The sequence below is a fragment of the Battus philenor genome, unplaced genomic scaffold (assembly GCF_028537555.1).
Source record: "Battus philenor isolate CCGP_79_NKW_IND1 unplaced genomic scaffold, ilBatPhil1.0.hap1 SCAF_4, whole genome shotgun sequence".
In the NCBI taxonomy this organism is placed as follows: domain Eukaryota; kingdom Metazoa; phylum Arthropoda; class Insecta; order Lepidoptera; family Papilionidae; genus Battus; species Battus philenor.
In genome coordinates, this window is record NW_027181704.1 from 1125695 (window position 1) to 1150572 (window position 24878).

General features: G+C 33.7%; 1 protein-coding gene across 1 annotated transcript; it reads right to left on the bottom strand.

Annotated features, from left to right (window-relative positions):
- Positions 1–2029: 2029 nt before the first annotated feature.
- LOC137928924 (uncharacterized) lies at positions 2030–23155 on the bottom strand. The gene is made up of 15 exons (XM_068771928.1): positions 23010–23155; positions 20555–20720; positions 19153–19335; positions 17882–18130; positions 17000–17123; positions 15810–15980; positions 14536–14650; positions 13500–13633; positions 11761–11925; positions 7939–8048; positions 6536–6671; positions 5286–5446; positions 4639–4799; positions 4179–4284; positions 2030–2156 (listed from the first exon to the last, which is right to left on the bottom strand). The coding sequence occupies exons 1-15, from the start codon at positions 23033–23035 to the stop codon at positions 2040–2042; spliced, it is 2124 nt and encodes a 707-aa protein (XP_068628029.1). The 5' UTR covers positions 23036–23155; the 3' UTR covers positions 2030–2039.
- Positions 23156–24878: the final 1723 nt, after the last annotated feature.

Consider the following 24878-nt stretch of genomic DNA (forward strand, 5'->3'; position numbering starts at 1 on the left):
CAAATTTCAACGTTGTCTTAGTTTTTCCATTTTATTATATATATATCTACGTATATAAATGTGATATAAAAGTAAGGTGAATTTATTTATAAAATGTACATTCTTTATTTATTATTCCAAATCAATTTCATTCTCTTCTGAAGAAATCACCGTCTGATGAAACTCATTTTTCCAGCTTTTTCTTTAGAATAGACTTCATGACCATCGATTCAGTTTTTATATCCTCAATCTTGTCAGCGGCGTCCCTGCCATGAGTTTGCTAATATCCAGAAGTCGTAGAGTTAAGTTTTGTCGCTGATTTTTCCAAAAAATTGTGCGATTTTGGGTCCTAAAAACGTCTTTCAAAATGGTTTGTGGTGACCCAAATGATATTTCTACTTTTGGCAAATGTTATAGACAGTCCTATTAACCTAGAAAAAAAATTACCTGCCTTACCAAAGCCTGAAAGTTTTAAATGACAATTTCACCTTACTTTTTGATCACAGTATGTTATATACATATATAAGTCAGTGTGACAAATGCTAAGTTTAAATCCTTCCACTATGGAGTTCCAAATGAAGTCAACACTAATACAGACTAAAAAATTTATTGATTCCTAGGTTACATTACCCAAAATATTTCAGGTACAGATTAAATCTAGAATATTTTAATATCCAGGATTTTTGAAAATATTATTGTACCCTCATATTTAATTCATCATCATCACATCAGCTGACCAGTCCACTGCTGGGAAAAGGTTTTCTCCAAGATCACCACGATGGTTTTGCACTGCCCGCATTCAGCGACTTCCCATGAGCTTGACTATATCGTTCTACCCAGGCCTGCTTACGGCACGTCTAAACTCGTGGTGGCCACTTTGACCACAACCTTTCCATTACCATCGGTTGGCATCACGTCAACTGCCACTTCAGACAAAAATTCTTACAATGTCGGTGACTTATTTTATAACTAAGAATAAATAATAAAATTATAGTTTAATTATCTGTTGTACACTTCACTGATAAAAGATTATAGATAAAATATGGGCTTACAGGAACTTGCATGTTAAAGAATACCTTGTAGATATATGATTGCGTGTTATAAGAGAATATAATCTGTGGAAAAAAGTAACCACAGATAAGATATAGAGTATTTTTAAAACTTGCCGAAGAAGAGACTAAACGTTCGTGATTCGGATCCAATACTTGTCTGCAAGCATCGGATCCGGTCCGGGATTTAGCCGGAAATGCAAGTCGTATTCGAAGTCAAACGAGAAAACAAACCGTTGAAGGTTCAAACTTCGAACGTTGTCCATGCAATCATTTCCATTTTTAAATCGTAACGACTTTCTTCTCGGCTCAAAAGAATTAGCAGATAAATAAATCTTCGTTAAAAGATATATGGGTTTTAATAATCTTCATCTAGGCTCCATCTCGTTTAACCGTTATTTCAAAATTCATTTGAAGTAAAAAGTTTAATTTTAAAAATCGAACATGTCGACATTCCCGGGTTGCATTGATGAAATACGTTGTCAAACCATTATCTGCTGAAGTTTTTGAAGATTTCCTAATTTTGACTACATCAGTACAGTAAATCCCCACTGTAACACGGTAAATTACATACGCGTTATACGAAAACATTCGTATAACGCGCTCAGACGTTCGCTATAACACATGGTGTTACAACAAAAGTTAAAATCATTATTTTTGTCGTCAAAGAAATACAAAACGGGAAATTCCCGAGTTATGACATAGCGACATTTTTAATGTGATTTCGCGTTATGAAGGTACCGCGTTATAGGGGGGGATTATACATTTCCATAGGTAGACCACGTATTCGTGGTTTTAAATGAAATATTGAAGATTTTAATATTAACTTTAGAAAAATAACTAACTTTATGTATCTAAGTATTATTATTTTTTTTTACTTAATCTCATTTGTAGCTTGGTTTATTAAACGTATTACGACATTTTGAAATCATTTTCAATGACAGTAGATACTCGTTTGACAACAAAAGAAAGAGATGTATATATATATATACTCTGTGGCTTTGTCTTTGTCTATGGGAGGCAAGATGGAGCCAGGAATCGGTGGGAATACTTAGCGCTGATCACACCTACGACACAATGGACCGCCGTAGATACCTTAACATTCGCGTCGTTTTCCTCCTCCGCCAACTAACAACAACCAAATAATTTGCACAAGTCAGATATTATATCAAAAACATTACCCCATTTTATCTCATTCTGATGCAATCTATTCCATGAGCGTGGACGTAGATTTGGGGGGAGAGAGAGATTAAGATACACTATCATTGCTTCCACCAACTTTGATCTCTCAACAAACCATTACTTCAAACTATTGACACCCCACTATTGGTTTAAACCTTTTGAAAATTTACACTAGAGGCCTATATTCAATTTTATTTATAAACATTATTAATAGATCCAGTATAAAAACATCCTGTATATAGTAGACATACACAGAGTTGGTGCAAGCAAATGAAATGTATATTATTGACAAATACCACCAACAGATGGCGGTCGCTCGATGCACATTTCGCGTCGGATTTCTTTGATTTTCTTCATGCTAATCGACGTTTGGTCTTCACATGAGTACATCATTACTAATATTAAAGTAATTGTATATACAGCGTGTTACTTTATTGAATTATTATAAAAATCAACTTGGATCGAATTATATCGAGAATAAAATATATGTGTTTTTAAAAATTAATTGTCTGTTATTTTTATATATATGCAAATGCAATATAAGACGATAAAATATACAGGATGATTGGTTAAAGGCATAAAAACTTTTCACATCATATTAAAATTAATAATTATATATGTCCCTGCAGACAGTACTGCCGAATTGGATTACAGCATTGGAAGTAAAAAAATAAATTAATGTAATATATTTCAGAGCGATCGCTTTAAAAAGTATATATATGATATATATACTTTTTTAATACAGACAATAAGAGTTCTGATAAAAGTTCCAATGTTGAACAAATGAATTTAATTTAAATTTTATTCTTCAAATGCTTACTTAAATAAAGATATATTTAATTTTAATTTCAAACAAATTATACGAATAATCCACCATAAGAATTTTGATAAAAACATATTTAATTTCTTTAATATTAGTAATCAATTGTACTCGTGTCTCCATATAGACCATAAAAAAATATTTGTTCATATTCCACATACCTTCAATATATATCATAATTATTCGCTGATCCTTAAAAAAACGCTATGGAGGTAGTTGGATTTTTTAAAAACCAAAAAATAAAATAATAATAAAATGATTCAAAATTATTTAAAAAAAAAGAAATTAAAAAATTTATATTCCTCAAGTTTCTCCTCACTACGTCCATAGACAAATTCATGTTAGATATTCAATAATTTTTTAAACCATAGAGTATAGAATCCTGCATATATATTAAAATAAATTACTTCCTTGTAAATTTTATTTTTATGCACAAAACATAGTTCAGCAGTGAAACGATTTATTAATACATACATTTAACATAATTATTCCTGTAATTAAAAAAAAAATTTTTAGATTCAATGCATTAGTAGTATCACTGGTTAAAAAGAGACGAAAGATATTTTAAAAAGAGACAATTGTTTCTTACCTACAATCAATATTAGTTATAGTTTGAACAAATCACTGTAAATGACTTCATCATCTTTTCAGCCCATATAGCCCCCCCTACTAGGCATAGATCACCCCCAAAGTTTACTGATGATGACCAGTCTTACGCTCCCCGCATCCAACGACTTTATCTCTTCGGCCGCCACTTCAGAAAAGAAATTCTCGCAGAGAAACCCCAAGCTCTCTCCATTACTATTTAAGTGAAGTGGAGCCTTTTTATAAAGTCAACCATCGTATTAATAAAAGGTAAAATATTTTTAATCTATATCCGATAAGTTCACAAAAGCAGATATATTCAACTATAACACTAAATTCTAAAATAAAAGCAATAGCATACAATTTTATTCAAACAAAAATATTTAATTTCCGTAAAATTTTTAAATTAAAGATGGGAGAACTGAAGAGTTAAAAAAGAGATCTTTCAAGATCTAAGAATTTTAGATATTCTTTAAAACAATTGTCTCTTTTCAATCTATAGCCCCCAAGATCTTGTTTCAGGGTGGGATTTAGCACGCCTTGGAGATAGTTGGAGTACATACCGTGAGCGCCTGTGGTGGTGTGCGCTGTCGCGCGGCTGGTTTCCGAGGCTCTTTCGCCACCTGACCCTCATGTGTTGTGAAGGCACATGGCAGTATCTTACGGAATCTATGGAGGCATTCATATATTTTTTAATAAAATTCGTAACTTTGAACTACATACTGTTTAGAATAAACCACAAATTTTAACGCTGATAGTTTTTTTAAGTCACAAGTTGTCTATAGTTCGTCCGCGTTAAAATGAGGTATCCAATTGAATTGTTTTTAATAAGAAAGTTTTGTAACGCATAACAAATTCGAAAAAAATATTAATTTTGTATTTTGATTAACAATATGATTCGTTACAAGTCTAGGCCGGCGGACAACGATTTACTGCAATAAAATTCTTAACGCAACTGAACTAAATGGGGCATATATCTCAGCAGTGGGCGTTTTACTGTTGAAAAGATGATGATTTACTCACTTGTGCATAGGCAGTAGAAGAGGTGTTAGAGTTGGAGCAATCTTCAAGCTCTGCGCCTCGTCGATGTCCGTGCGCTGTGCACAGCTGAATTGCAACTGGAGGGATTCGCCTCCGCCAGAAGTTTGGGTCCCGTATAGCAGCGCGTTGGTGCCGTGGCTTGGCTGAAGGAATCCAAATGATAACATAAATTTATTGATAGGTTTTTAGCTAAGATATTCCTTTCATGCCATATGAGGCGAACACAACGGCGTCGGGTGTGGGGGCAAAAGTGAGGGCCTTCTTGAGTTCCGTACGACACCCGGTGGCCCCCTTCTTCCAGAAGACAGGGTATCTTGTGTCCATCCAGAAGATTCGGCCGAGAGAAGGCTGCTGAGTCTTTAAGGTTCTGGTTTGGATTACGGACCAGCAAGCGCAGCGAAGGATGTACAACTACGAAATGACCTTGTTAAGGTCGTTGGAAGATACTGTATGCAGATAGCTTTCAACAGGTCCTATTCGAAATATCAGGGGTAAGCCTATGTCTAGCAATTATCGTTTTACTACTGAAATGATGATGATGATGATGGATACAGAACTCCAGTTCCGCGAAATTTAAAGCAGCTTGGAAATATAGACTATTTAGTTTAGTTACAACTCGTTCCCAGCACCTCATGTCGCAGAATATAGTGGCCGGGTAACAGGCCATGAAGCTGATCCAGTGCTGTGCCCACAGCGTTGCTGATGGCTGGAAGCTCCTCCTCCGTCTCCTGGTCTTCAAGTTGAAGCTCGTCGCAACGCACCACGTCTCCTGACTGGCTGTCTATTCTCACTGCAATTATTACATATTATTGATTAATATAGTTCATTCGCGTTAAGAATTTAGCGAATCATTGTCCGTCGGCCTAGATTATACTATATAACCAATTAAATCGTTCCTAGCTAGAAAATCAATTGATAGACTGATCAGTTGATGGATTACTTCCTAACGCAACGATCCTAGATAGCATTTTAAGGCGAATGAACTAAGTTATTTTTTAAGTAGTTTTAGTTAAGTAATTTAGTTGTCGTCCAAAGATGTCAATGTAAAAGAAAATTTTACAATATGCAATCAATACTAAACATACCCGTGTACAGTTCAGCAGTTCAAAAAATAATGAATAAGTAATTAAATTCTTATTTTTATATTTTGTATCTTTGGAAACACGGGTGGCCAAAATCTCTTGAGAGATATATCTCTACAAAATTCGTTGTACATACAACAAGTAATGTAAAATGAACTTTTATAACTAATTACTCTAAGGTGTTAGATTTGATTTCAAAACAAATACAAATATTGCACATCGACCTTGTCCCACACTATCTATGCGACGTTTTATCAGTCGTGCGACAGAGATAGTGCTCTACGAAGCCGAAATTAGCCGATTGTCTCTTTCCATAGATCAATGTGCAATATTTATCGCCGGGTAATGTACATACCTGTGCATTGCACCTTAGCCTTCTTTTTTAATAAAACATCCACAGACATTGCAGTTACGTACGCCTTTCATTCAGTTTTTTTTTTAATTATTTTACGAGTCTTCAGAGAGACTTAACCTTACGTTAACCGCGTGATTTTTTTCAAAACTTCATAGCTTTACATCTTTGGAGGTTGTCTATCTGTGACTGCTACACGAAGGTATTTAAGATGTGGAAATGTAACTCGTCACTCCTTTTTTGTGTTGACCCAAACACTTGATCTCTCTCCCTCTACTCTACCGAGCTTTGGTGTCTGCAAACACTATTTCCGGCGAATCGGGCATTCGCTTTCCATGCTCGACTCCGTTTATATATTAATAGCGGTTTTTTTGTGCGGTCGACGAGCTTCGAGTCTGTCACTAAGTAATCACTCAAAATCAAGTGTTATGGAAACAAAACATACCATTCAGTAGCGACGTGTTCTTTCTCAGGTACAGCGATAGAGCTAGACTTCTGGTTCTCTCCTTGGAGACTGCGCTAGCACCTAAATCCAGCTGGTATTCGGGTATTGGCTCTATTATCACTTCCCCAGAGCTATCCTGGATATGATATGCAAATATTAAAAAAGTGACCTTTCATTGAATTTCAACGAATAAGGCTATATACATACATGCATACATATATGCATCTGTATATATATATATACACACATAAACAAGTCGTAACATGTTCAAATTTGCTACAGAGTATTTCAATGAATCAAATTATGGGACATATTCAAATGTACATAGGCACACTAGTTCCTGGTATAAAATTCATCTACCCTATTATGTAATGTTTGTTCATGTACCCTATTATGTAACACTTGTATGTTTGCATTTGTTATTGTTATATGTCATTTACATACAACTGTGGGACTCTTCCTAGGGCCGGTATGTCTTGGGGTATTAACAATACGAGATCCGAAGTAAGTGTGTATATTCATTGTATTGTTTTTGAGATGTTTATGCTGTTCGTCCTAAGGCTTTTACAGTTTCATCGGAAATGAGTTCACGGGACGGAAGGGTCCGTGAACTATACTAAAAACTAATAAAGCATTCGGGTTTCAGAGCTAACATTAGACAGATTGAGGATGAGGCAGTGAAGAGGCTTTTCTGGTTGAGTCAGTGTTGTTGTTTGTGTAATGAAAGTATGGTGGGCAGCGTGGACCACTCAAGAATCTAAGGAAGGATACTGATCCTACCTCGGCATTTACGTGACGGACAGTAGAGTGTATTGTTTGGCTTTTCAACATTGAAAGCCTTTTTTCTGCGGTGAAGATGTGTTTGTGATTGTACAGTTGTGAGTGTCTGTAACGTGTGGTGTGTTGTGATTGCAGGATCCCTGCAATAGGATCCGTAAGGATGTCTTCAGGATGCCTTACGAGGTATCTGAAGGAGGTGCCGTTGGAAAGAGGCCTTCTCATGTATATTCAAATAACAATTTTGTTTCTGTGGAACTTTTCTGACGTAATGTTGCCCCATATTATATATATATCTAATATATAAAATTCTCGTGTCACGGTGTTCGAACTTGAACTCCTCTGAAACGGCTCGACTGATTTTTACCAAATTTAATATGCGTATTCAGTAGGTCTGAGAATCGGCTACTATCTATTTTCTATACTCCTAAGTGATAAAGGTTGTTCACACTTAAAAAAAAAATTTTAATTTTATTATGATACAGCATACAAGAATACATACAACCATAAATTTTCACCCCTCTACGATCAACCCTTATTATTTATTTGTAAATTAAAATATCAATTTTTTTTTGCAAAACAACGTTTGCGGGATCAGCTAGTATATATATATATAAAGTACTTACCTTCAGTTTATGCGAGCAGTGCACTATAAGGTTGCGGGTGCTGCGAGAATCTTCACTGTTCACTCTCCACTTCGTGAAGGATCTCGGCGGTGGTTGCTCGAACATCGTCTCTACAATATATTCGATCAGTTATCAAATGCTTCTTACATTACAAACTAAAATCTTATGAGCACCTAGTATTATAAAGTTTAATATCATCGACAAAATAATAAAATTCATGAACATTTGTAAAGTACCATATGATATATCACCTTACATTTCTTTACACATAAAATCTTATGAACACCTAGTATAATAAAGTTTAATATCAACGACAAAATAATAAAATTCATGAACATTTGTAAAGTACCATATGATATATCACCTTACATTTCTTTACACATAAAATCTTATGAACATCTAGTATAATAAAGTTTAATATCATCGACAAAATAATAAAATTCATGACCGTTTATAAAGTACCATATGAGATATATCACCTTACATTTCTTTACACACAAAATCTTATGAGCACCTAGTATAATAAAGTTTAATATCATCGACAAAATAATAAAATTCATGACCGTTTGTAAAGTACCATATGATATATAACCTTACATTTCTTTACAAACAAAATCTTGTGAGCACCTAGTATAATAAAGTTTAATATCATCGACAAAATAATAAAATTCATGACCGTTTGTAAAGTACCATATGATATATAACCTTACATTTCTTTACAAACAAAATCTTATGAGCACCTAGTATAATAAAGTTTAATATCAACGACAAAATAATAAAATTCATGACCGTTTGTAAAGTACCATATGATATATAACCTTACATTTCTTTACAAACAAAATCTTGTGAGCACCTAGTATAATAAAGTTTAATATCATCGACAAAATAATAAAATTCATGACCGTTTGTAAAGTACCATATGATATATAACCTTACATTTCTTTACAAACAAAATCTTGTGAGCACCTAGTATAATAAAGTTTAATATCATCGACAAAATAATAAAATTCATGACCGTTTGTAAAGTACCATATGATATATAACCTTACATTTCTTTACACACAAAATCTTATGAGCACCTAGTATAATAAAGTTTAATATCATCGACAAAATAATAAAATTCATGACCGTTTGTAAAGTACCATATGATATATCACCTTACATTTCTTTACACACAAAATCTTGTGAGCACCTAGTATAATAAAGTTTAATATCATCGACAAAATAATAAAATTCATGACCGTTTGTAAAGTACCATATGATATATAACCTTACATTTCTTTACACACAAAATCTTGTGAGCACCTAGTATAATAAAGTTTAATATCATCGACAAAATAATAAAATTCATGACCGTTTGTAAAGTACCATATGATATATCACCTTACATTTCTTTACACACAAAATCTTGTGAGCACCTAGTATAATAAAGTTTAATATCATCGACAAAATAATAAAATTCATGACCGTTTGTAAAGTACCATATGATATATAACCTTACATTTCTTTACACACAAAATCTTGTGAGCACCTAGTATAATAAAGTTTAATATCATCGACAAAATAATAAAATTCATGACCGTTTGTAAAGTACCATATGATATATCACCTTACATTTCTTTACACACAAAATCTTGTGAGCACCTAGTATAATAAAGTTTAATATCATCGACAAAATAATAAAATTCATGACCGTTTGTAAAGTACCATATGATATATAACCTTACATTTCTTTACAAACAAAATCTTGTGAGCACCTAGTATAATAAAGTTTAATATCATCGACAAAATAATAAAATTCATGACCGTTTGTAAAGTACCATATGATATATCACCTTACATTTCTTTACACACAAAATCTTGTGAGCACCTAGTATAATAAAGTTTAATATCATCGACAAAATAATAAAATTCATGACCGTTTGTAAAGTACCATATGATATATAACCTTACATTTCTTTACAAACAAAATCTTGTGAGCACCTAGTATAATAAAGTTTAATATCATCGACAAAATAATAAAATTCATGACCGTTTGTAAAGTACCATATGATATATAACCTTACATTCATATGTTACGGACAACCTTTACTATATTGAGAAGAGATTACCTTTTTTTTTTCTTTTTTTATGGCCTCCGCTATTGGAGGCCTCTCGTACCCCTAATTAGTTGGGATCAGGATCTTTGTTTACAATTAAGTTTTTCAGATTTTTCATCTTTATTCTTTACTCACTGTCATACTTCTCATTTTTTTTATTCTTTATTTTATTATTTACACATTGTATTTTTTTATCACAGTTTTATTTGGGTTGTGCTTTCTTAATACATTACTACACTTTTCTATTCTATTTTTCCTATTATGGGAAGAGATAGTAGATTGAAAATTATTGAAATTAGATTTCGAATATATCAAACTTGGAACGCATTCTTTAAGCTCAGATCACTTTTGTACAATAGAAAGATGAACATCTACCAAGAAATCCTACTAGCACCTTGTTAGATTTTATACTGTTCCTCTGTTCGTTGAAACGTGGAAAATTTTGGCAAGAACGCAGTCGCTTAAACAACCATGGAGAGAAGGGATGAAACTGCAAGTAACTGGCATAGGCCAAGGAATTGGAGAACTGAAGTGGCAATGAGCATGTCAGCATGCAAAATGGATGTCTCTTCAGCTTTTAAGGTTCTGGAGTAGACACCATGAACCATCAAGCGTAGCGTTCTAAGTCCAAGAGAACAGACAATCCGAAGACCATGGATCAGTATCTTCAAATCTTTTTAATGCCATGTATCTACCTTTCTAAAATCCTTACGACCTTCTATGTGATACACATAATTTTTATATTAAAGTGAAAGGGTTAAACTCGTTTCGTCCACTTTAGAATTATCTACTGTGATGTGGTTCCCACGTTTGGGAACAATGTACTGGATTCAGGTTAAGTAAGAAAAGGACCAATATTTAGCCACTTCCGAGTTATATTACACCGATTAGTGTAACATAACTCCTGAAGATGCCCCGTGGAGGGGTGAAACACGTGTTAAGTGATTTTTTTTGGCCCCCGCTATTGGGGGCCTCTCGTACCCCCTATCTTGTGTGGGATAGGGACTTTACGGGCAAATTTATTTATTCACATAGTTATTTATTGTTTACATTCTCTCCTTTCATACTTCAAATATTCTTTCAGTCTATTCTTTCATACCACAATTCTGCTGTCTTTCCCTTTTGGTCTGTATTACCGAAAGGTAAAAGTGGTGAAAGAAATTTCATCCTCTTTTCATTTTACATTTTCTTAGTCTATTTTTATTGTATATCACATTTTTATCTATTCTATATCACAGTTTTATATTATTTTATTTTTTTAACTTGTCTTTTTAGTTTTTATTTGTTGTCAATGCCTAACTTTTATTTCTTTCTATTGCATATTGTGTGTGTTGAGTGATTTAACGCTGGTAGTTGTGTAATTCGCATTGTTTGCCGCATACGCATTTATCAGCGGGCTGGCGGGCGGTGCACTTTGTTGCACGACTACCACTGCATGTGCGGAAGTGGCTAAATATTGGTCCTTTTCTTACTTAGGATGGACTTCCGCAAGGTAACACCTGATTCCATTAAATATATGGATTCAGGTTGTTTCCGATATTATTGTAAATCTATGGAGGCGGTCCATGTTTAGCAGTGAACATCCTATATCTAAAAATTTAAAAAATAAATCATGCTGTATCAAAATACAAACTCAAATTTCTATGATGTTAGATATATAGAGATGAAATCTTTATAGAGACATTAAAACTAGTATCTTTATATAAATCAATAAAAAACTCACCTCGACAAGTACACTTGTAGTATTCATTATTTTCGTTTTGCTTTCCATTCTTATTTAAGTTCTCCTTTTGACAAGTACCCTTCGTGGATTTCGAAGATCTCTTACCGTCAGCTACCTCCTCCGACTGCAGCTGTTCTGTGTCGCTGTTATCTGTTTTTGCTTTTTCTGCGGGTAGATAGAAAATCAAAATTATATAAGGATTTTTGATCTGATCATATATGCTTTGTTAAAATATTTACGAGTTTGTGGAATCCATATAAATTTCTACAAGATGATTGGTTATAGATTGAATCTAATTAGCTGTAATTAGATGTATGGTGCACCCAAACCAAAAATCAATGGTTTCAGAAATAATTAATAATGTAATGATAATATATTTATTATACTCCGAAAGAATGCCGAAATTGAGACTATAGATAGTAGCACAGCCAAATATCATTGGCGAATATAAAGCTCAACGAATCCGCTGGCTTGGTCACTTGGAGCGATTGGGATCGGATCGGAGCGTGAAGGTAGCGTACCTGGAAAAACCGAGGGGTCGAAGACCAGTGGGTAGACCCAGGTATCGCTGGATCGATCGCGTTGAGGCAGACTTGCGCGAAATGAATGTCAGCCAATGGCAAACGATGGCGCAAGATAGAGGAAAGTGGAAGTCTCTCGCTTCGGAGGCCAAGACCCACTTTGGGTCACTGAGCTAGCGGAGTAGTAGTAGTAATGATAATATATTAAGAAAAAGCGTTTTCACATTACTACATATTAGAATACAATTACAATACCCGGCGATAAATATTGCACATCGACCTTTGGAAAGAGACAATCGGCTGATTTCGGCTTCGTAGAGCGTTATCTCTGTCGCACGAAATACAACTGTCAAAACGTCACATAAGTAGTGTGGGACAAAGAAACGCTTGGGACACAATCCCAGTAGTGGTAAAGTTATTGGACTAATACAACTCTAACATGATCACAATGATTACAGTACTCCATCTTATGACACTGTACTTGTATAACGCGTTTTCATATTACGCGATTCAATGTACGTATAACAAATGTTTCCCTCTTACAGCGCGGGCATTTTCACATTGTTTATTTCAAATTATAAATTATAAAGTTTGACTTTAATATATAGCACATAGAGACTAAAATACTCATACAACGCGGTTCCGTTAACGCGCAACTAAACTACCGCGTTATAGAGGAGATTACTCTATAGATATATCATATTTACATGTTGGTTGGTTGGTTGTTAAGGAAAATGTAAAATTTTAAATGACATGATTCTGGAAAAGTTTAACATAATTTGTAAGCAAACCATTTTTGGTCACTTATTTTTTACCCTTAATAGCCTAGAGTTTTAATTTTGATACCAATCTTTTAAACCGAGTGTTCATATTACTATTAGTTTTTTTATAGGTTGGCTGTACGAATTTTACTGTTGTATAATATTCTTTCCAACGAAATTAAAAAAAAATCTATTTTTTCTCTTCATTTAGACCCTCAAGCAAACACAGTAATATTAAAAAAATCACTTTCGTAAATCAGGCTATTAAGGGCTAAAACAATGCCTTTAATAAAATATGAAATTAAATGATTTTGACAAATAAAATATTCATTTGTTTCCAAAATACCAATTTTAAGGTTTTCGAATTTTCGATTAAAAAAAGACTAGATATTTCAAATGATTGGTGTCTTCGCATGGAACTCTGACAATGGCATTAAATATATTAATATTGACTAACCTGCAACTATGAACAGACTGCAGTCATCGTCGCTGGAGTCCTCAAGCTCCTCGGTCTGGTACTGGCAGCTGGTACTATCTCCGCTTCCTGTTTTATTCTTTCCTTTGTACAGCAATTTATGTTTCTCGCTATCCCTGCAGAAATAACGCAAATCTACTATATTTTTAAAATTATTATTAATTTATTTTCGAATAAAATCACCGGAGCATACTTTCTACGCGTCTGTTCTCGACGACGTCTCGGTTGACACTGACTGAATAGCACTGATTATGATCAAAGTACCCACATATATACATTAGGTTGTGCATTTAGTTACAATTCTAAGGAGTCATGCTGTTCAGAGTAGAGTGGGGTTCACGGTTGGGAAGCCGTCAAGCTTCTGGACGTATCAAGCGAAGTCACACATGAATTCGACCCTGCGTACAAAGTGATCTGAAGAGAAAAGCATGGCAGTAGACTTTGAGAAAAACCTCGGTTATAAAATACATTTACAATTAAAATACACTCTGTGTTTGGCACTAATCGGTGTAACATAGCTCCTGAAGATGCCCCGTGGAGTGGTGAAACACGTGTTGAGTGATTTGGTGGTGGCGGTTGTGTGATTCGCATTGTTTGCCGCATGCGCATTTATCAGCGGGCTGGCGGGCGGTGCATTTCATTGCACGACTACCACTGCATGTGCGGAAGTGGCTAAATATTGGTCCTTTTCTTGCTTAAAATACATTTTGTTAAAGCCAAAAAAAACTATGGTGTCGGCATCCCATAATTTATTTACTACTCTATGAAGTCTTATTCTCCTGGTTAGAGTAAATATCTCAAAATACAGCGGTGGAGGACTGAGAATTGCGATCGTAGGTCGAGGGTTCAATACCCGGAATACAATCTTATATAATTTACACGAATTCATCACCGCGTACCATAATACCACACTGCGATCGCCAATTCGTCTGCCTAGCGTGGTGATTAGTGTATATACCACCATCGATATCTTTGAAACGACGAGGAGTGGCCAGAGGTAAAAAACCTAAAAACTCACGGTATCAGCGCATAAGCAAGCAGATGTTTGAAGGCACGGTAGGTGCGCATTTGAGGGCATTCGCGGAGTATTGAAAACTCTCTGCCCATCACCAGAACGCTTCGTGTCTCGCCATCTGTGAACGCAGTGTATATATATATATATATATATATATATATATACTAGCTGATCCCGCAAACGTTGTTTTGCAAACAAAAATAATATTTTAATTTACAAATAAAAAATAAGGGTTGATCGTAGAGGGGTGAAAATTTATGGTTGTATGTATTCTTGTATGCTGTATCATAATAAAATAAAAATTAAAAAAATTGTCTAAAAAATAAAGAAAAATAATTTAGGGGTGGACCACCCTTATCACTTAGGGTATGGAAAATAGATAGTAGCCGATTCTCAGACCTACTGAATACGCATATTAAATTTGGTAAAAAAAAAAAACACCGTGACACGAGAATTTTATACATCAGATATATATATATATATATATATATATATATATATATATATATGTTGCAAAGCACGAGTTACAGAACCCTCTATACGGAACCCTAGGATCAAACAGTGCCGTGAACACGCGTAACCTTGAAGTTATTTATAGATTTTTGTGTACGGTTCTCGGAAATTCCAATGGAGCACTAGCTCGAACTAACTAAAACCTTATCCGAAGTAAAAACAAGTGTACTCCTTATAAAGACAGTCGGTGTTGTTTTTTCGAGTTGTAAGATTAAGATCTACGATCAGAGATAATAGGTGACTATTTGACAAGTTATTTGTACAGTGATTTCTTGAGCGATTTGGAAGCGTAGTTTAGACTAAGGGAAAGTATGCTTTGTATTTAATGGAATCGGGCGTTACCTAGCGGAAGTCCATCCTAAGTAAGAAAAGGACCAATATTTAGCCACTTCCGCACATGCAGTGGTAGGGTTGCACGACTACCACTGCATGTGCGGAAGTGGCTAAATATTGGTCCTTTTTTTACTTAGTACACTTTGTGTTAAAGTAGGGTGACCAACTGATTTGTCTATAAAGGACTCCTTTTAAATCATTTCGAGTCTGAACCTATATATATATATATATATTACATATAAACACAAAAATATTTAACAAGGTAAAAATTTTAAATAAATACGAATACAAATGCTACACAATATGACAGCTATCTTGTAGATGAACGATTATTTTATGTTCCATACAATAAATCATGAGATATATTTTATCTATTTATTCAACGACTACGATCGGCCAATAACTTTTGATATAAAAATTCCTATACTCACCCAGTGTAAACACTTGACAGACCGTCAAACACAGGTTCCAGCTTCTGTCCAACTCCACCAGACACTTGAGCGCCTTTTCACTTGCTATAATCTGTGCACCATTTTCAATGGCATACTCAGCCAGCTCCCTGTGGACCTCTGTTAATGGCAGCATTGTTGTTGATGATTCATCTGAAGTAAAACATACATTTTTTTTATTAATTTATACTTTTTGATACACCATAGACAATAGACAGAGGGAAAAAGAGTAACAAGTCATATGGTACAAAAGGCGGTGTTAGCGCTCGAGGCAATCTCTATCACACAACCTTTAGATGGAGATGAGAGACGTGAAAGAGTAGTTTAGGGTGTACATTCATAGTTATATACACATATGGGAATGGTACTACATGTAATGTCTGATTTGTGTAATCATGACTGATTTCTAAAAGGAATATATAACACATTTCATTACTTATTCTTGGATTTTTCCTTCTTAATCATACATAAACTCATGTAAACTCGCACATATATACACATCAGTATCATTTACACCATAAGATGCCCACTGCTGGATATAGGCGTCCCCAGATTATTAATAAGACCGATTGCAAATGGTCTCGATCGCATCCAGCATGTTTCAACGATCTAAACAAGTTTGTAACGTGGTCTACCGTGACTTTGACTCTAGAACCGTAATCCACTAGCGGTGCTAAATCGCTTACTTTCTTTTGTCTTGGAATTTCCTCTCACTTTTGATTCAAGTAAGGGGGGTGGGGGAGGAGGTGGTCTCTCTCCTTCTGCCTGGGCTCTAATACTACACAAGTAATCATCTAAGCAACCGTGCTTGACTATAGCTCGTGTAAGTCTAATGTAAGGTGAGCTTTCCGTATCGTCGTTGCATTCAAGCCTAAACACCCAGTGGAAATTATTAGGGGAAGCATTTGCCAAGAGGCACCTTGAATTATTGGACATGCATTCATTAATGTCAGCCAACAGGCGGCCCACAAAGATGGCAACAATGACTGTATAGTGCTCCATTAGAATTTCCAAGAACCGCACACAAAAATCTATAAGTAACTTCAAGGTCACGCGTGTTCACGGCACTTCTTGATACTAGAGTTCCGTGTTTATTGTTTAGAGGGTTCTGTAACGCGTGTTTTATAACAATATGATTTAACTTAAAATTTTTATTAAAAAAAACAACTCACTTGGCAATACAAATCTGCAGGGATGTTTTGGACATGGTTCCGGCACAGATCTTGGCACCATAATAGAAAGTCTCTGTTTAATTGGATTCGGATTGTTTATCTGTGGTAATAGACTCTGGTCCACCTGTGTACAAATATAGTATACAATCATAATATGTCTAACTACAGATATATTGGCCATCGAAATCTAGTTTGGTACCTTGACCAATAAGATCATAGTAAGAACAGAGACAACAAGTGGGCCATTAAACATATCTAAAATTGAATTTATTTTATCTATCTTCTCTCATCATTGCATTGTTATAAAATTCATTAAAATTATGGTATATTATAAACCAAAAACAATTGCTAACAATAACGCTTGTATCGAAAAAACTGCTAGCATTAAACATTTCTAAAATTGAATTTATTTCATCAACCTTCTCTTATCGTTGTATTGTTATAAAATTAATTAAAACAAAATTGTTGTATATTCTAAACTAAAAACAATTGCTAACAATTGTTCTTGTATCGAAACTGCTAGAATCAGTCTGTGTGTTGTGCTATTAACAAAATTTATATTGTTGCCATATTAAAACTACTTATGAGTTTTGCTGCATTTAAATTATTATCATATACATATTTTGCAATTGTTATAGTCATTAGAAACTATTAATATCTCATTGTTTATATAACAGATATTTAATTTTGTATTTTTAAGTGCAGCCTTAAAGATTGCTGTCTGAGAGAAACATTTTCAAATTAAGACATCTTATGGTGTCCAAAGTCATTAGTCAGATGTTTTGCTATCTATCCTACTATCACATATTATATGGTAATTTTAATGTTTTTTTTAACATATATATATTGCAGGTATAACTAAATATATATATGTATACATACGGTGATTAAATCTTTGTCATGGACAATCTCAAACTTCACATTTCTCGTTTCCAACGGTATTTGCGCTACCATCACATAGTTTTTAGGAAACGACTCCAGTTCTTTTGCCTTCACATTGAATTCAGCCTCATATGTTGTCTCCACTGGTGGTTTTGGTCTAAGCGCTCTTATACAATGTGTGGTTGTCCACAGATTCTTTGCCCATTCTATATATTCTTTCTGTTCTTTGATATATACAGCCTGGACCTCCTGGAAATGACAAATTATATTATATAATAGGACTAAATCCTCCAACATGTTATGTATAATTAATTATAAATATATATGTAATTAATCATGAATTTATTCAGAGTTATTTCATTGACTGGGTAATGAACATTATTCATAATACTTGTTCCCCTTTTGTTGTGATATGTACATACACATATATATATATATATATATATATATATATATATATATTATATACATATGTATTCAAAATGAGATGAGCTAGTCAAAACAATCCTGAAACCAAGATGGAATATTATTCAAAGGCTGTAAAATGGTGTCCTAAGAACCATTTCAAATGCGCCATGGTTTATTAACAACATCTAAGGAGAACTAGACATAAACACTATAAACGAGGAGATAGAAGTAGGAGTATATATAGCGACTGGAAATTCAGTCACAACACTTAGCTACCACATTAGCAACTACCAGCTTTTCAAAACGACTGAAACTCCATGATAACAAAAACATGGTAACAGATGATGAAGGATGAAGTATCTCCTGCTGAAAAGTATCATAGCAGAAATAAAGGAAAAAGAACAAATCTGCTTATAAAAACTTTGTTGTTAGGTCTAATCATTTAGCTTTAAGTTGAATGATGGATTTATGTTATTATCACCATCATAATTTCAGTGATCGGACATCCACTGATGGACATTGGCCCACTTTATAGCCTTTGGTATACTTTTATAACTTTAACAAGGTTGTCCTACCCTGTTGGTTCTAGAAGTCTCCAAACTAGAACCTTAGATCCCCAAGGTGAATTTGTTTTATCAGGTGTGGTCTACCACTGCCAGTTTAACTAATTCACTGGGTTATCTCAGTTACTTTTGTTCATCTACAGATCTTCTCATTCCTATTTTGTAGAGAAATCAAAAACATATCCTTCAAATTAGGATTTTCTGGCATTCTTTACATAGCCTACATAAGTGATTTTAAGTGGATGATAATGTAAACCAATAGCTTAAAAAAGTAAATGAGTCAATTTAAATTTCTCCAACCTCATGAACTTTATAATCTTGTTTAGTGGGCCTGGGTATAAATTCCGTTTCCAAGATTTTTGGATTCTGAGCACAAATAACTTTTAGACATTGGTAGTGCTGTTGGCTTGTAAGAGCTGATAGCTTCAGGTAAGGTGGTAAGCCTCGGATACCAGGTACATACACACGGTTCTGGAACTCTCCCTGAAAGCAAATATTTAATTTATTGAAATATATATCACGCTGATATTGACATACTTAAGCAGCTGGAAACATATGAACACTGTAGATAATTTTTTAATGGAATCAGGCGTTACCTTGCGGAAGTCCATCCGAAGTAAGAAAAGGACCAATATTTAGTTAAATATTGGTCCTTTTCTTACTGTAGATAAAATAATTAAAATATATTTAAAGAACACATTTTAAGACAAAGTTCCACCCAACTGAAGAAGTCCACTGTCACACATAGGTCTTCCTAAAGATTTATAAAAGTTCCAGTTGGAAGCAGCCATCAAGCATTTTCTGACAACCAAGTCACAGTTATCACCAAGTGCTTTGTTTTCTGATCAGATCACATAGATATTTCATCTATGTTGTATATCTAATCTAAACTGAGCAATTTTAAATTTCAGGAGATCTTTAAAACAGTAGTTCAAGTTTAATACTACATATAATGCATTGTATCAATAACAATTATTAGTTGCAAAGTGTATACATATGCCTAGTTCAATAATGATATTTTGAATGGGAAATATATATTTTTAATATACACTTATATCAATTTTAAGTTCAGCAATGTTCTATAGACAAAAACATACTTTTTAGAAAAATCAGAGAGACAAAGAGGTTATTTATGGTCTAAACCACTTCAGTAAGAGAGTTGACTATACTAAGAAAAGGACTAATAAATAGCTACTTCCGTTATGCAGTAGTAGTCGTCCAATGGAGCACCGCCCGCCAGCCCACTGATAAATGCGCGTGCGGCAAACAATGCGAAACACAACTACCACTGTTAACCTACTCTACATGCATTTCACCCCTCCACGGGGTAACCTCAGGAGATGTTAGACCGACCAGTGCCAAACACTGAGTCTACTAGTGCCAAGCCAGTGTAGTCGAGAGTTGACAATAGTCAATGGCTACATTTGAATTCGCACAGCTGACTCTTACCAGCCACAACACTAAGCCTGTTTTGCTCTTTAACATGCTTGTGAAGAGAGTATTTACATTAGAAGCAGATACCGATCTGCATTATATTCACCTCATTCTATTATAATGAACTGTAATTGTAGAGATAGGTTAAAACTTCTTGGTCGACAACTAAGTCGGCGCTTGGCTGTGTGTGTAGTTTTGTAGCTGAAAAGCACCATACCGAAGTTGTTAAAAATTAAAAGATAATAATATAAACAAAAACAAGTCTCACCCCCTTTTCTTTAGCAAATATTTCATCCCAATTGAATGTGGGCTTTTCGTCCTCCGAGTCACTGCATATCATGGGATCTCGGAATTTGTTTCTCAATATCTTCTCTGTCGCACAATTGTCCAAATCTTCTTCTTTTACAAAATAGCGTTCTGGCTCCGAGTAACACCTGAAATGAGACATTTCGGTAAATTAAACACTTGTATAAAAATAGCAACATGTTAACTTACCGCCTTAAAAAAATTAATAAAGCTGTAGGTACTTCATGAAAGTATATGTATGTAGGAGATAGGTCATTAAGTAAAAATTCATCAAACATAAGAAACACTATTCAATATTGCTAGTTGATTATTGCAAATCACTTTGGTTCCTGATTCTTTTCAGGCTTGTTCTTACACTTCTTTGTTCTCATCATCTCTTGCTTCCTCTGGCTTCTTTGTTTTGCAACTATATAATTTCACACATTTCACACATTTTGCATAGCACTACTCGTGAGTTGACTAAACCCATACAGGTGTGTATGGGGTAGGTACTGTGCAAGCAAGACAGCTCTCAATAATGCTCATTAATGTTTGACGTACTATTGGTAGATTGGGCCAGTCCCATATGTATATCTTTCTCTCTGTGTTTATCCACAATCAGTCTGGTGACTAAGTTTGGTGTGGGACAGGGGAATACAATTTCGGGTTAATAAGTTTTTGAAATATCCTTTTTGATTTACATTTGTCTTCTTTCTTCATCCACAGTACCTTTCTCTTTCTTTCATCTATCATAAAATCTTTCACTCCATGTGCATTATTGTCATTCAACCCTTGCCCTCAGTGGCGTACCTAGAACTTTTGCCGCCCGGGGCGATCTCCAGTTTGCCGCCCGGGGCGATTTCCAGTTTGCCGCCCGGGGCGATCTCCAGTTTGCCGCCCTTTCTATTATATGTCAATCAAATAGTGGTTTTTGATTTAAAAAAATATTGATGTATCACTTTAAAGTAATCATATAAACTTTTCAAAAGAAATTACATTTATAAACTGACTTCAAAAAATTTTAGTTAGGAAAAATTGCCGAACAAAGTCGTAAAGATCCTTTTACGAACTCAATGGATTTTAATGAATACAATAAAATAAAATTATTATCTTGTTCTTGAATTAGAATCCAAAATTTACACTAAAATGCATTTATATACACCGAGGAATAATATTCGAAATCATTAAGTTAATCATAATTTATATAAATCATATATTAAACTTATAATAATCATTTATTATTCAAGAAAGAAAATAAATTTGAAATGAAAAGTTGCATTTTACAACTATAAGTAAATATAAAAAATGCCGCCCCAAGGTAAGTGCCGCCCGGTGCGGACCGCACCCACCGCCCCTCCCTAGGTACGCCACTGCTTGCCCTCCATCCTTCTTCTCTATACCCACAGTATCACAGATTATTTATCACATTATTGTTTCCTAGTTTTGTGTTTTGAATTTTGTATCTTACATTTTATTATGTTCTACAACTATTTTATAATTACTCTATAATAATGGACATTCTAATATCTTTAGTATTTTTTATTTACACTTAAATAATTTTACATTCCTTTGGTCTTACCCAACCCTTTATTATAGGTGTATGTTTTGTGTGGGGTGTATCAGTATTTTTTTACACAGAGTTACATTTTTTCTTGCAACTTCAGAATGTCATGCTTCTTCAGGAGACATAATTTGCCTAAGAATTTGATCAGCTAGCTGGTTTGGATGGTTAGCAAGCCAAGGCTGATACTTAGCCAGTGCTGTAATCTCTTCTTTAACTGTTGCCATCTTTAGGTGTTTATGGATTTCGGATTTGGTTACGCAACATCATCATGTTCTGCATGCTTTGTATATTAGAGATATTGGAGTTGCTGGCCACTCAAAATATATGTCTACACTTTTAGAAATTGACCACCAACCAAGATGACCACCAAGTAGTACAAGTCAGCCAGAGACAAGACAAGAAATTCATATGTATTACATTGTTCTAGTGTTTTTTTACCTGTATTTTGAGGATATGAAATTAGCTTCTAAGATATTACATATATGTATATGTCACCTACTTATATTATAGACAGTTCAATAAGTGTGACAATAAAACTGACACTATATAGCTAGACAAGTTTTTTCATTAAAATAATCTCCAACAGTCTATGAGGCCCTATGGGATTAATAGTAATAATATTATTCGCCCTAGCATTATTATTATATATGTAACAAGTGTATGAATGCAGGTATATAAAAGTCAAGAAATTGTTTTCGAAAAATCGATGATTAATTTGGTCCGGTACATTTACAATAAAGTATATGATTAATACAAATGTTACTTTTACAGAGTTTATTTTAGTTGATCTGATATCGAGCTGCATCGCATATATTATTAAAAACGTTATCGTGTTTTAATTGTTATTTCGATAATATATATACTATCAACTTACCAATCAAATTGGCGTATGTGTTCCATTTTTATTACAATTTCTTAAATAAAATGCAGGTAATTAAAATAATAACTATACTACAACAATCACAATTATAAATTCAGTTTTTAAAATAAGCGGTGATTATTTATATCATATTTTTCCGCTATCAGTCTTTTATTGTGGTTTCTCAATTGATTAATATTTTCTGCAATTCTGGTAATTTAAATTATACGCACTTTTTCTTATTTTCTACATTTGACAATTTGTCAGTTGCGACAAGATTACGTTTTTCTTCATGATATTTAAGACTAAGGATTTTGATATATACAGCCACTTCCAGACCGCAATACTAAAATGTCATTGCAAGTTTGTGCTATGATATTCTAGTGAATATTTAAAAAGATTTTAATTTTGTTTTATATTAGGCACTATTATGAAATTTATTAATTTTAAAAGGGGTTAATTGATTGCAAAAATATACTTCCCCAGTCTAATGTCACAGTGACTTACATAGTTTTAAATCTGAAGTAAGATTACTAGTTAAACGAAAGTAATAATTATTGTTAACATATTTAACATAATCGTTTTATATGATTTGTCATATTTTGAATATTTATTTATAAGTTATAATTAACTGGTATTACCAATTGGTGTCAATTTTTAAGTTTAATATTTATTTTATTTTGATATAGATCTAACCAATAAATTTTTTGATAACCTAAAATAAAGTATTTCTTTAGGAACCCGTTTCAGAATGGCTGAAATCATAGACAAATAAAATTTTAAAGCAAGTTTACACTCAAGATTTTTTCATTTAAACTTCAAAATCTAAATTATATATTTTGTGCTATCACAGTATATAAAAAAATAATTAATTGTTGAAATGTAGCTCGTTATGTAGTGAAGAAGTAAAGTATTAAAAGTTTACAAATTCTTTTCCTACCTTAATTTTTCATAATGGATCCGTTAATATATTTGCTCTTTTGTTTAAAAAATACCGCTTACAATTGAATGTAATATCTAAAAAAGGGATTTTAATATTGTATGGCAATTACCTTTCATCTAAAGTTTTGTATTACTGTAGAAGCTTGTTATTAGCAATCTGTTATAATTGTTTCTCTCAATGTCCTTTTAATGTTAGCCCGTAAACTTTTTTTAATATTAAATGAATAAACAAGTATATTAAAGATTGTGTTGCATCATTAAAGTTGAAAACGTGATTCGTTTTTATCCCTATTGTCCAAATTCCAGTAATATTAAATATAACAGTTCAAACAAACTGTCATATCTAATAATAAACTTCTGTGATTCAATAGATAGCCTAACATAAAGGGTCGACTTTTATATTTATCACTTATAATCTCATTAACTCGTGGATACAGCATTCCTATCAAGTAGTTTACGTTCACACCAAATAATTCCCCCATTTCCTTTCTTTCATCTGGCAACAAGACGCACGGATTGACGACACTCGTACACGGTTGAAGCTCTTTCTACCCGCACTAAGCATTTCTTACTACTTTTATAGTGCGAACAGCCAAGGAACAACCTATCTCATTGTTTCCAGCCAAATAACTAAGGAGTTTTTAAGACAAGAGTGAATAGGTTACTTCTAGGTTAGCATATACCGTCGTAAACCTCGTCATCGCTTAATATCAGGAGAGGCAGAAAGCAAATGCTTCGCTTATAAATGATAAAAAAAGTTTCAATATGTCAGAGAAATTAGCCTTACTAGTGTTTTAAATAGCTTTACTAGAAATTAACATATTTTCTGCTTACAGCAAATTTTGGAAATTAATAATATAACACTTTTAGAGAATCCTTTTTTATTCAACTGACAGCGTAACCAATGTCTTGAACCATCCGAACGCTTCGGCGGTTCCAGAA